Source organism: Microcebus murinus, chromosome 3 (genome assembly GCF_040939455.1).
Source record: "Microcebus murinus isolate Inina chromosome 3, M.murinus_Inina_mat1.0, whole genome shotgun sequence".
NCBI lineage: Eukaryota > Metazoa > Chordata > Mammalia > Primates > Cheirogaleidae > Microcebus > Microcebus murinus.
In genome coordinates, this window is record NC_134106.1 from 56,750,341 (window position 1) to 56,763,006 (window position 12,666).

General features: G+C 49.1%; 1 protein-coding gene across 1 annotated transcript; it reads left to right on the plus strand.

The window, feature by feature from the left end:
- Nucleotides 1–2,032: 2,032 nt before the first annotated feature.
- On the plus strand, nucleotides 2,033–12,307 carry PROKR1 (prokineticin receptor 1). Its single transcript, XM_012750051.2, has 2 exons — nucleotides 2,033–2,670; nucleotides 10,815–12,307. Exons 1-2 carry the CDS (start codon nucleotides 2,138–2,140, stop codon nucleotides 11,509–11,511), a joined length of 1,230 nt encoding a protein of 409 aa, XP_012605505.2. The 5' UTR covers nucleotides 2,033–2,137; the 3' UTR covers nucleotides 11,512–12,307.
- The last annotated feature ends 359 nt before the right edge of the window (nucleotides 12,308–12,666 follow it).

Here is a 12,666-nt window from a genome sequence, read left to right on the forward strand (position 1 = left end):
GCGCGAGCGTAACTCCCGCCAGAGCCGGGAAACAGCCCCAAGCAGAGGAGGCAGACGGCCAGGACCTGTCTTTCGCCTGCGGGCTTGTGGAGACGACGTCCCTGAGCCTGGCCGGGGAATAAAGAAACCCGGACCTGTCCGCTGGGCGCCGGGATGCCGCAGGTACTGAGCGCGCCCTCCCGGGATGCTCCTGGGACCCCGCGCAGCACCGGCCCCGCGGGGTGCCCGGGCTTCTCAGTGGGGAGGGAGCTTTCCAAGGGATTGGACTCATTCGCTTAGGGCGCCAGGCTACCCCTGCTCTGTCCTTAGGTGTAGCCGCCAGGCTCCCAGGAGAAAGTTGGGAGCAGCAAAGGGCTTACCAGCAGGGCTGTGCTAGAGGCTTCTAGGACGGAAAGGACACTGGGTGGGGGTGCGAGTGGGGTTCCTCCCTGCGGCCAGAATAAAGAAGAAAAGACCACTAGACAATTTCTCACCAAATCCTAATCGCCTAATGCTCTCCCCAGACTTTTTCTATTATTCTTTATTTTAAAAATCTACTTTGAGGTTGCAGGTAGCATGCCTGTACGAGTAGCCCTTCAGAGGTGGCATGCATCTGCGACACACAGGCCCAGGCCCTGCAAGGAGTGAGGCTTGTCCCGTGGGGGGGGGGACCAAGCCTGACCCCTCTGGCCTTTCAGCTCTGGGTTCTACTTCTCCCCCGTAACAGGGGCTGAGCCGGATGGAACTTAGAGCTCAGAGGAAGGAAAACATCAGGGAGAAGAGTTAGGAGAGGGAGGCAGCAATGGGGCTGAGCCTCACTGGGGTGCAGAGGGACTTGAACCCTACCCCCCACCCCCAGACAGGCGCCAGATGTCTTGCCTTTGAGGGGAGTGGGCAGCAGGCTTCCCTGGGGCATCTGGGCATCTTCTCCACCGTTGCGTTTCCCAGGAAGCTCAGGTTTGTCATTCTTCTCTTCCCTCTGTTCTCCTGCCATTTAGGGGGCTCTCCAGACCCCAGCCCTCCTCTTACACCTCAGCCCTTAAGTCTGATGTCTTCAGGCTCTGGGAGGGACTGCGGGGAGAAGGCAGGGGACGGGGGCACTCTGGCTTTCTTTCTGTCCCCAGAAGTGCTGCTGACACTCCACCCCCAGCCCCGTTAGGTGATATGGTGGAGACGCTGCATCCTCAGGATTCACTCCCCTTCCTTGCGGCTGATGGAGGAGGCCTGAGTACATAGGCATAGTAGCAACTCCTTGCAGTTCTAGGGGGGTAGCACCTGCCCTCCCCAGGGAGCTCTGTGCTGTACAGACATTATTGATCTCCTTGAGGATGCTGACCCCTGAGTGTTTAAGCTGTTTACCTCAGTCCACACAACCGGCCAAGGGAGGATTCTGCTCTAGGGCCCCCTTTCTAACCCACTCGAAACAGGCTGTGGATTCGACCCTACAGCCTCTGCCTGGGGGTAGGCCTTGGTAACCGCTGTGACAGGCTTCTAGGGCCACAGCAGATTTTGACGTGGGAACGGGGAGCCCAGTGAGGAGAGAGGGATATCGTCGTTGTTTTGCCAGAAGACCAGCTCATGGAGAGCAGACAGGCTTGCCTCAAAGCCCTCCCTCTTTGATGGCATTCAGAGTCATTTCTTTTAAGCCACTGAGAAGGAGTGATTGCTACCACAGAATGGGAATGGGACTATTCCACGAGGACAGAGTTCAGGCAGTCAGAGCCGTGAGTGGAGCAGGTCATTTCTCTTCAGCCTCCCCACACTCCCAACTTGAGTCCTTGAGAAAAAGTGCAACGTTTCAGAGTCTTCAGTGGAGCAGAAATAAACTCAGTCAGTGCCTGGGTGTCTCTCTAGCAGTCCACTCTTCCCTAATTGAGTGTGTGGTTTTCATTCATTGGTTTTCTCTTATTGGTTCCTTCATTTCTACTCCATAATGCTATGCTCCCTCTGAGCAGGTGGCTAATGGGTCTGCTTAGGTTACAGGGTGATTTTAAATTTGGCCGGGTTCACTTCAACATGTAGCTAACTCTTTGTATGTCTTTCAAAGGCTTAGAATGAAGCTTCGATACTGTACCCCAAGGATGCTGGCAGGGACACTCTGACTCATTAAGGGAGAGCCAAGTGTCAACAAAGAGGGGAGACTTCAGCCTTGCAGACAATGCCCCCAGGAATTCCTAGCAGTGTTGCCCATAGCACCACCTGGCCAATGGAGATCACCACAGGGATCATGGATGAGAACACCACCAACACTTCCACCAACTCCTTTTCTGTGCTTGACCCCCACGGAGCCTACGCTGCTTCCTTCCCATTCAACTTCAGCTACGGCGACTATGATATGCCCTTGGATGAAGATGAGGATGTAACCAATTCCCGGACTTTCTTTGCTGCCAGGATTGTCATTGGCATGGCCCTGGTGGGCATCATGCTGGTCTGTGGCATCGGCAACTTCATCTTTATTGCTGCCCTGGCCCGCTACCGGAAGCTGCGCAACCTCACCAACCTGCTCATTGCCAACCTGGCCATCTCTGACTTCCTGGTGGCCATTGTCTGCTGCCCCTTTGAGATGGACTACTATGTGGTGCGCCAGCTCTCCTGGCAGCATGGCCACGTTCTGTGCACCTCTGTCAACTACCTGCGCACGGTCTCTCTCTACGTTTCCACCAATGCCCTGCTGGCCATTGCCATTGACAGGTGAGCACAGGGGCAGTAGGGGCAACAAAGGTGGCCAGGGAGGAAGGCATTGGAATTTCCTCTCTTTTACTGCAGCTGCAGATTGATGACAGGCATCGTGTTTGCATTGGGGACTTAAAGCAGTGACCGAATGGTGAGAAGAGCTCCACTTTTCCAGCTCTGGTCAGGCAGAGGCAGCAGAGACCCTGAGGGTTGGGTGGCCAGAGGCTTTTGATCACCTCCTTCCCCTCTGCTGTGGACATGCTCCTAGATGCTGTACCTATTCAAGGTCTAGCATAGACAGGCAAGAGGAGGTGTTGAGGGATAAGTTGAACTTCTAGGCAGTTACCTCTTGGTCAATTTGGAAAACTTGAAGGAAGTTTCTATCTTAGCAAGACTTTCTCTACCAAAATATGACCTCCTAGCACCAGGCGATTTCTAAATAAGATTGATGGATTTGTTTTGAAAAAAATGAAGCATATGCTTACTTACTTTTTATTGTTATTGCTGCATTCATCACTTTACACCTTTTCATCCATTTACATGGAATAGTGCAAAAGACTGTGTCTAGTTGATGGTAAATACAGCCTTTGCATATCTTTTTTAAATTTAGTCTTTTCATTTAATATAAACTTCTGCTAATGGGCCAGAGTGGTCTTTTTTCCCTGGGGGGCAGTCTTTGCAAGCTCCTCTGCCCACAGTTGGACAGTCATTACAAAGCACCTTGTTACAGTCTAGAAGCAGTTACCCTAAGGGTCAAAGCAGGCCTCCTTGTACTTGAGTCTGAACAGCTCGTCTCCTCTCTTCCTTAATCCAGAGAGCCTGAAGCACACATGCTCTCCCTGTTCCACGGCCTCGGGGCTCAGGGGTGGGGGTTGACCTGGCCCTCACAGTCAGGGCACCCAAGGGCAGTGTTCCAGGGAGGAGCACAGCTAGTACCATGTTTCCCCGAAAATAAGATAGGGTCTTATATTTATTTTTCCTCAAGAAGACACCCCAGGGCTTATTTCAGGGGATGTGTTATTTTTTTTTAAGTATGGTACAACAATCTACATTTATTCAAATATAAGTAAGTCATCTTCTTCTGGAACATCATCATAACTCTCCAAACCCCAAATTCCGTCCTGAATTTCTTGCAACTCTATTTCCTTTAGAACCATTGGCCCCAATCTCTCATGTTGAGCAATGGAACTCTCATGGGATAGATGAGAAGGGCAGCTTGTCTTCTTTACTGCTCGGTGTTGAAATGTGTGGGTTGTGCAGAAATGCTGCGTAGCCACGCGCATCACTAGGTCTTATTTTGGGGGGAGGGCTTATATTGCACAAATGCTTAGAAATCCTGCTAGGGCTTACTTTATGGGTAGGTCTTATTTTTGGGGAAACATGGTGGTGTGTGTTTTCTGAAGCCATAGACAGGGCAGGCAGGGCTAGGATGACCTGGACAAGGATAACTTGAGGAAAGGGATCACTAAGGAGTCTGTCTTTTTTTTTTTTTTTTTTGAGACAGAGTCTCGGTTTGTTGTCCAGGCTAGAGTGAGTGCCGTGGCGTCAGCCTAGCTCACAGCAACCTCAAACTCCTGGGCTCGAGCGATCCTTCTGCCTCAGCCTCCCGAGTAGCTGGGACTACAGGCATGCGCCACCATGCCCGGCTAATTTTTTATATATATATTAGTTGGCCAATTAATTTCTTTCTATTTATAGTAGAGACGGGGTCTCGCTCTTGCTCAGGCTGGTTTTGAACTCCTGACCTTGAGCAATCCGCCCGCCTCGGCCTCCCAAGAGCTAGGATTACAGGCGTGAGCCACCGCGCCCGGCCAGGAGTCTGTCTTTAAAACCACTCAGGAGTGGAGCCTCGGTCTCCTTTCTCCCAGGCACCTAAACCAAGGAAGAATGTCAAGGAGTTAGCAGCTTAAACAGCCCTTGGCCTGCCAGCGTGCTCAGCGGTAGCATCTTTGCAGACGGCTACTACTACTTGACCAGGGTTCTCCACCTGAGTCGTGGAGCACCACGGCATTTTGTTCAGCTAGGCAAGGACCCTGCTACAGAAGGAGCAGGAGGGAGACAGTCAAGCAGAATACTGTCTCCCAGGTTCCCTTCAGAGCTGCCAAGGAACAGCTCCAGAGATTTTGTCTCTGAACTTTTCTGAAAATGGAAAGTGCCACCTTCTCTCTTAGCACATGAACAGGGCAAAGCATCGGGGGTCATTTCCTGAATTGTCTTGCCAGCAAGACAAAAAACTTTTCCTATGGTGTGCTCTCAGCTACTGAAAGTGGGGTAGGTAGGTGCCTGCTGTGGAGTGGGACCCCGCTCCCTGGGTGGGACCCATTTTACCATGTAGGGGTCCACTTGCTGAAAGGGGTGACAATTGTTGGAAGGAGCAGCTTCAAGGGGGAAAAAGCCAGGATAAACTCAGGGGCATTGGGTTATTCTGCACATGTAAGAGGTAATATCTATGTCAATCAATCCACTTCGATTTACTAAACTCCTTCAAGCTCATATCCTGCTTTCATATCAAACTCAGCTTGTCTGAAATACTGTAGGCATTTCCCTTGCAGCATGACTCAACACAATGAAAACTACATACAATTAGAAAGATAAATGAGGGAACGTGCTTTCATTGTGGGGACTGTTATTGATTAGAGTGGGGTTGTGACTGAAAACTCTCACCCCGATGTTAGAGAAAAGCACTGTGTGCCTGCACTGGGCCACCCAGTTGTCACAGAGGGGACAAGTGCTGAATTGTGGGTAGCACGGTAGTCTTGGCTGACTAACTGGCTGCTCCAATGCATGAAGTTCTTTATTGATGTTCGTGATCTTTGTTTCACATTATTTTTATGTGTCGTGAACATCTAATTTCAATTTTGTGGTCTAGGAATTCATTGATTTTTGTCTGCTTCATTTATTGTTGAGGATTTCATCACTGATTTTCAGGTTAGTTTTGGGCAACTAATTTTTATCTTGGTATAACAAATACACATACAGTTGTAAAAATGCTTTTATTTAATGAATTTCTGCAGAAATAGGTTTAGCAGTTATTCTTTCTGAGTTTAAATTGATGCTGTACCACCTAATAGCTGTACGGCCTTATGTTAGTTATTCGACCTTTCTCTGCCTCAGTTTTCTCATCTGTCAAAATGGGGATAATAAAAAAAAACCTAATGTTGTATTGAGTTGCTTTGCATTTCACTTTGTGAGTGAAATAATATATGTAGCTGCTTATAACAATGTTTAAATCAGAGTAAGCACTCACAGTGGATATTATAATTCTTAAATTAACCCTTGTAGAAACAACTACAACAAAAAAGATAAACTAAGGCATATTTCTGATCCACTAACCTCTTTTCATTGAAGTGATTGTTTTTATGATGTGATTTAAAAACATGAATACAAGGTTTCTAAGAAAGAGCTGAATAGAACTATTTATCCTCTATCTGCTTAGATTTCCATTCATATTATTGTTCTTCCAGGCACTTAAACTGGAAAGTCTTTTTTGTCCCAGCTGCTCTCTCCTCCTCACCAGCATTTATTCGATTTCTAGGTCCAGGCAATATCCACCTTCTTCCCTCAATGCTGGACTATCCTAGTCTCCCCTTGGTCTTCCTACCTTCAGTGTCTCTTTGCTCTGCCCACCTGTCAGCCTACTCCCCTCACAGTCCATTCCCAAATGCCATTCATTCATCCAGGCATTCATTCAAATCATGCATTTTTATAGAGTGACTGTGATGTGACAGATACTATTCCAAACACCAGGGACATGACAAGACAAAAAAGCTCCTTGTCCCCATGGAGCTTATACTCAGAGGATGGAAGAGAGATAACAATCAGGCAAGCTAAAAAGGAAGGTAATTTCAGAAGCGAGAAATACCCTGAACAAAAACAAACACACATGGAAACATCTAGCGACTGAGGTGGGACCTACTCCAGGTGAGCAGTCAGTAGAAGTGTCTCTGAGAAGATGTTTGACCAACCAATGCACTGGGAGAGGGAGAAAGCCTGCCTTGTGCAGACTGGGAGGAGGCCTTCCAGACGAAGGGAATTATGAGTGCAAAAGCCCCAAGGCAGGAACAAACCTGATAGGTTCTAGGAACACAGAGAAGGCCCCTGTGGCCTGAGGGAAATAAGGAAGGCTACTGCTGGATTAATCTCATGCCTTGTACACGTCTCACCTCTCTTACTAAAAGACCACTAGAACTCCATTGTCCACAAAGTCTGGTCAAACCCCTTTGCCTGTTCTTCCAACCTTTTATTCTCTAGCCCCAGACTGCCTCCCAGTCTCATGCTGGGTAAATGTATTTATGTCTTTTTTTGCAAAAAAATGTTGTGATCTTTTTGAGAACTGTCACCCTGGCTTTTTAGTTTCTATTCACCCAGTGCCAGGCATTAGATGAGGGTGAAGTTTCATTAAAATCCTCGTAGGTGCCCAGAATTCGCAGACAGCCAAAGTTTATAAAAGAAGACACGATCGCTGCTCTGGGGGAGCTTACTGTCTAGAGTGGGGCGTGGGGGAGAACTACCACGTATGAAATGGTTACAGAATAAGTAAAGGATAAATTCGAGGTAGAATTTAGTGAAGAGCAAGTTTGTTGTGTACTAGAGCAGTCATAAGAGGCTTTTTGGAAGAGGTGGACTTTTAACTGGCTATCAACAAATAAGCATCAGCAAAGGAGAGGAACGTTTTTCCAAGAGGATAGAAGAGTGTTTGCAAAAGTCTAGAGGTAGGAGTGCCTGAGTGAGTATGAGGTACCTTGGAGAGGTATGTCAGGCAGGGGCAAGAAACGTAAGGAGAGTAGAGATCAGGAAGGACAGGGCCATATTCCAGGGGATCTCAAGACCTAGGCCAAGACAGTCAGAGCTGATGGCAGAAGGGAGCAGAAAAAGATCTTGAGAGAACTCTCTCCTGCTCCCTTGCTTTCCACTGGCTGGGCTTTCTCTTTGATATGGAGACCCCAGTACTGTCCTTGAGGTATATCCCTCAGATCCCACAACACGTGGGGCACTAGGGAACCCACCCTTCTGTTACCAGCCCGTCTGTGTACCCACTGGAAAGCCCTCTGCTTCTGTCTTGATGAGGCCAACCAAGGCTTGCGTACCCTCACCCAATCTTAGGAAGCACCAGCACCCCTGGTGAGTTCATTGGTCAGGGCAGGCTGGCTGGCCCAAGGAGCAGGTTGTGCATTCTGTGCCCATCCCAAAACCAGCCTACTAGCTCCTAGAACGGCTGTTGCCATAATTAGATGTGGGGCTGCGTCCTGGGGACAGAGAGGGAGCCCAAATGCTCTTTGCTTGATCACCCAGCCCACTATTATCACACAGTCATTGCCTGGGCCTGGACATGGCTTTGTCCAGCAGCCTTTATTCTTTGTTGCCTGGGAATTATTGGCTCTAGATTAATCTGGACCTAAGCCACTGCAGTGGCAGACACACAGGGCAAGCCAAAGGCATACTCATAAACAAAGAAAAGTAGCTGCCAATTGTCTGACCCCTTCTTGGAACAGCCACAGGTAGAAACCAACTGTGATGGAGAGGAAAGTGGGGACGGGCTGCTGGGATGCCAGGAAGACAGGAGGAATGGGCATTGCTGGAAAGGGAGGGGGCAAATAGCACTATTGGGGAGGCCACTGGATTTGCAAGAAGTTATGTGTCTGAATCATGGTTCTGTCCGTTTCTAGCTGAGTGGCTTTTGGCAGGTTATTCAACTTCTCCAGGACTCAGTTTACTCACCTGTAATGTGAGCATCTTTGCTCTCACCTATTTAATAAGGTTGGGATTACCTAGTGAAAAAGTGGATTTGAAAATGCTCTGTAAATTGTAAACTTCTTTACAAACATAAGCAAGCATTGCTAATACTGTAGTTATGGAGTTCTGATCCTAGCCTAGCCAAGGCTGATGGAAAAGCCTTGAAACAGTTTTCTGCAGTTTGCCTATTGGTAAATGTATCTATCAGGAAGGCCTCTTGCACAGTTCCTGGCACTAACCTGGGGGGGGGGGGCTGCAGTGTGGTGATGTCAGCGAGCCAGGATGAAAAAACTGATGGGCTGTCACATCTTACCCGGAAGATTAGTTTTGATGTGAAGAGTTGAATCCAATGAAATAGAACGTAGGAGAGAACTTGCAAATACAGTTTTTACCAAAAACAGGTAAGGGAAAATTGTGGTATATACAGAATAACTTCGAAAAAAAAAATAAAAGACATTTAAAGATACTAATAGTTTCCTGTATATTAATAGCTTGCCCTTATTTATATGCAGTGTCTCAGTGCATCCTCATAGTATTTATGTGATGTTCCCATTTTACAGAAATTAAAACCTGCAGGGCTAAGAAAAATGACTCCGATTCACAGAGCAGACTTGTGACAAAGCTGGGATTAGATTGTTGGTCTTCTGAGTCCTGGGTTGGTATTCTCTCCCACACAGTCCTTGAAAACACATTCTGAGTTTGAAACAACATAAAGGTTTAAGAAGTCAGTATTGAAAAAAGAAGAAATAGAATGATATAGTGAAAACTCATATAGTGAACACATATGAACATGGAAATTTTCTTAGATGAATGAGCTGAACGTGGTAGAGTAGACAGACAGCGAGCGAGCTGGTGAGAGCAGAAGCTCTAAACTCTTAGTTTTTGTTGTGAGTGAGAGCAAGTTTGACGCCCTGGTTACATGAGGAGCACCTTGGTCTTTGTGAAGGGCCCACACCTGTGCACAGACAGCAGCACTGTCAACACCCTGAAGACATTCTCCTTTTACCCGTAGGCACTTGGCACTTGAGAGATTGGCTAGAGTGCCAGGAATGGTGGCCAGCTGGGTGTCCAGAGGGTGGACACAACCCATCCCACTTCTTCCAACATCTTCTGGGAGCTAGAAGAGAGCGAGAGTCCCACCCTAGCGAACTCCTCAATGTGTCCCACTGCCTCTGCTGTGGGGGAGGGGAGGAAATGGTAGAAATACAAAAAAGTGAAAGAAACAAACAAACAAACAAAAGAATGAACCTCTGTTCAAATCACAACCCCAAGAAAGATGCCCTGACAGGGACTGGTTTCAAAGGAAACAGAACTGGTTTGGCTTTCCTTCAGGCCCCTGTCTCCTTTGCCCTTGGTCCTACCCGGGATGAGCCGTGGACACGAGAGAATGTGTCTGTTTCCATTGTTGACTAGCCCTTCCCTCCCACTTCACTTCCCACCTTTCCCTTTTCCAACTTCCATCTCCTGCCAGCCACAGAATGTCTTCCAGGAAACCGGAGCTGTCTGCGTAAGTCTGTGCACTCTCTCTGGGAAGGATGCTATCAGCTCTGGAACCGCACGATGACTCACATCTCCCAGAAAGTGCTCTCTCTTCACTCCTGTGCCACTGCGGTCAACAGCAGTGTGGGTTTTTTTTTTTTTTCTTTTCCTTTGGAAAGCGCAAAAGCAGTATCTTTTACTGTCTGGTGCTTTGTGGTTAAAAAAAAAATACATTCATGTATATTTTCAATTGATTTTCACATCAACCCTGTGAGGTAGGGTTAAATGTTTTCTGTCAAGGGTCCTGTGGTAGATGACCTTGAGAAAGTCACTCATCTCTCACTGGCTTCCGTCTCTCCACCTGGAAAATGAGATGAATGGTCACATGCTTTTCCTCCACCTTTGCATGCACATCCATACACATTTTTAAAATGTGGAATGAAGAAAAACTTTGCCCACTCCTCCCATTGGAAAGGGCAGATTCTCCCAACAGCTCTTTGGAATGATCCCAACAACTCTTTTAGCTCTAAACTGTGAAGTAATTAGAACAAATGCCCTGAGCACAGGATGGAGCTGGGAATTGTGCCAGGCTAGAAACGGATGGGGGGTATCACCACATTTAATAATAATTGTTACGGTGTTTTGAGTGCATACTAGGTTTAACACTGTGCCAGGAATGTGGATGCATTACCACAATGAATCTTTAAAAGCAAACAAACTTTTGCAGATAAGGAAACTGAGGCTGGGAGGGGCTAAGCAAAACTTGCCTGGCGTTTCCCAGCCGGGTGGCGGTGGAGGTGGGGCTGGGGTTTGCGGCCAAGCCCGCCTCTCGCGGAAGCCCGCCTGCCGCGGGGCCCACACACCACCCAGTCGCGCCTCCCAGCGGGGCGCAACGGTGACCCCCGCGCTCCCTCCTAACGGCGGCTGCCTCCCCTTGTGTTCCCGCCCAGGTATCTGGCCATCGTCCACCCGCTGCGACCGCGGATGAAGTGTCAGACGGCCACCGGCCTGATCGCCTTGGTGTGGGCCGTGTCCATCCTCATCGCCATCCCCTCCGCCTACTTCACCACCGAGACGGTCCTCGTCATCGTCAAGAGCCAGGAGAAGATCTTCTGCGGCCAGATCTGGCCCGTGGACCAGCAGCTCTACTACAGGTCCTACTTCCTCTTCATCGTGGGCGTGGAGTTCGTGGGCCCGGTGGTCACCATGGCCCTGTGCTACGCCAGGATCTCCCGGGAGCTGTGGTTCAAGGCGGTGCCCGGCTTCCAGACGGAGCAGATCCGCAAGCGGCTGCGCTGCCGCAGGAAGACGGTGCTGGTGCTCGTGGGCGTCCTCAGCGCCTACGTGCTGTGCTGGGCGCCCTTCTACGGCTTCACCGTCGTGCGCGACTTCTTCCCCGCCGTGTTCGTGAAGGAGAAGCACTACCTGACCGCCTTCTACGTCGTGGAGTGCATCGCCATGAGCAACAGCATGATCAACACGCTGTGCTTCGTCACCGTCAAGAACAACACCATCAAGTACTTCAAGAAGATCCTGCTGCTCCACTGGAAGGCCTCGTACAAGGGCGGCAAGTCCAGCGCGGACCTGGATCTCAAAACCACCGGGGTGCCTGCCACGGAAGAGGTGGACTGCATCAGGCTGAAATAACCCCACGGACCCTGCCAAGTTTAAACACAAGGCAGGATCTCTGGGACACGGACCCGTGTGCTTGGATCAACCAAGAGCTCCTGGCTTGCTGGGGTGGGGTAAACGCAGAGGGTGCGGTAAATGGACGGCTCTGTGAACACTGTTCAAGGGGCACCATGAGACTAGACACTGTCACCAGTGGCCAGAGTTCACTGAGTGTCTAATTTATGCACCACTAGGCACAGGTGAAACCTGTCTGTATATGTTGATGACATTTAGTTGGCAAAATGAAACAGGAATCAAACCAAAGAAAGTGTTGTGGTACAGACAGTTGGGAATATGGGGGCTTCCAGAAAGAAACAAGAGTAAGCATGTAGGACTGCAGTGCATTTGTTAATAGTGTGAGGGTGTCTCTGGACCAACTCAGACACGAATGTAGCCCATCTCTAGGAATGTTCTTAGGCCTGAGTTCACTCCTAACGTCTGAAAGGCAGGGGCAGGAATACAGAAGAGACTCCCAGCTCTTTCCGCAGCCCTTCTCTTCTCATCCCTGCTTCTGACCCTCACCTCGAGGCACCTTGCAGGCATGCACATAGACACCCAGCACCCATGGCTAAGTGCTGTGCAGAGTTTTTCTCCCATGCTGCGCTGTGGCCACAGCCTGAGGCTCTGCACATACATGGTGAGGCTCATCTTCAGGAGCATGGACTTGGAGAAGCCACACAGACAGTGGATGCCATTTGGACAGGGAATTGTGGGGTCTTGGGACCTGGAGCAAGTCTGGAAAGGAAAGCCTGAGCTCAGGGTGGACATGTCTCCTTGGTTCCATGGATTTTTTTGCCCCTAGGGGGGAAGGGATGTACAAGTGGAAGAAGTCAACACAGGATCTCTAGAAGCCTATGGGGCTGCGGGTAGGGGCTGAGGCTCTCCAGGTGTAAGGATTTTTTTCTGTCTTGGGCCAATTAGGCTTCCCCTTAAGTCCTTACTTTCCTTCTCACATCTCCATGTTTGTGATGCATAGAATCTTTGAAAGTAGACACAACACCTCATGGATGTGGACGTCAGTCATTTTTCTATTTCTACCAGCTCTCAAATGTGAGCGAGGAGGAGTTCCCTGCTAACCAGACAGCCCTCACTGGTATGATTCGAGGGCAAGATACCTTTGTCACTTGTGCC

Bases quoted from the DNA above. Each gene is read 5' to 3' on its own strand.
- PROKR1 (XM_012750051.2), top strand. From the start codon at position 2,138: ATGCCCCCAGGAATTCCTAGCAGTGTTGCCCATAGCACCACCTGGCCA. The intron at 2,671-10,814 runs GTGAGCACAGGG...GTTCCCGCCCAG, and splicing joins CTGGCCATTGCCATTGACAG to GTATCTGGCCATCGTCCACC.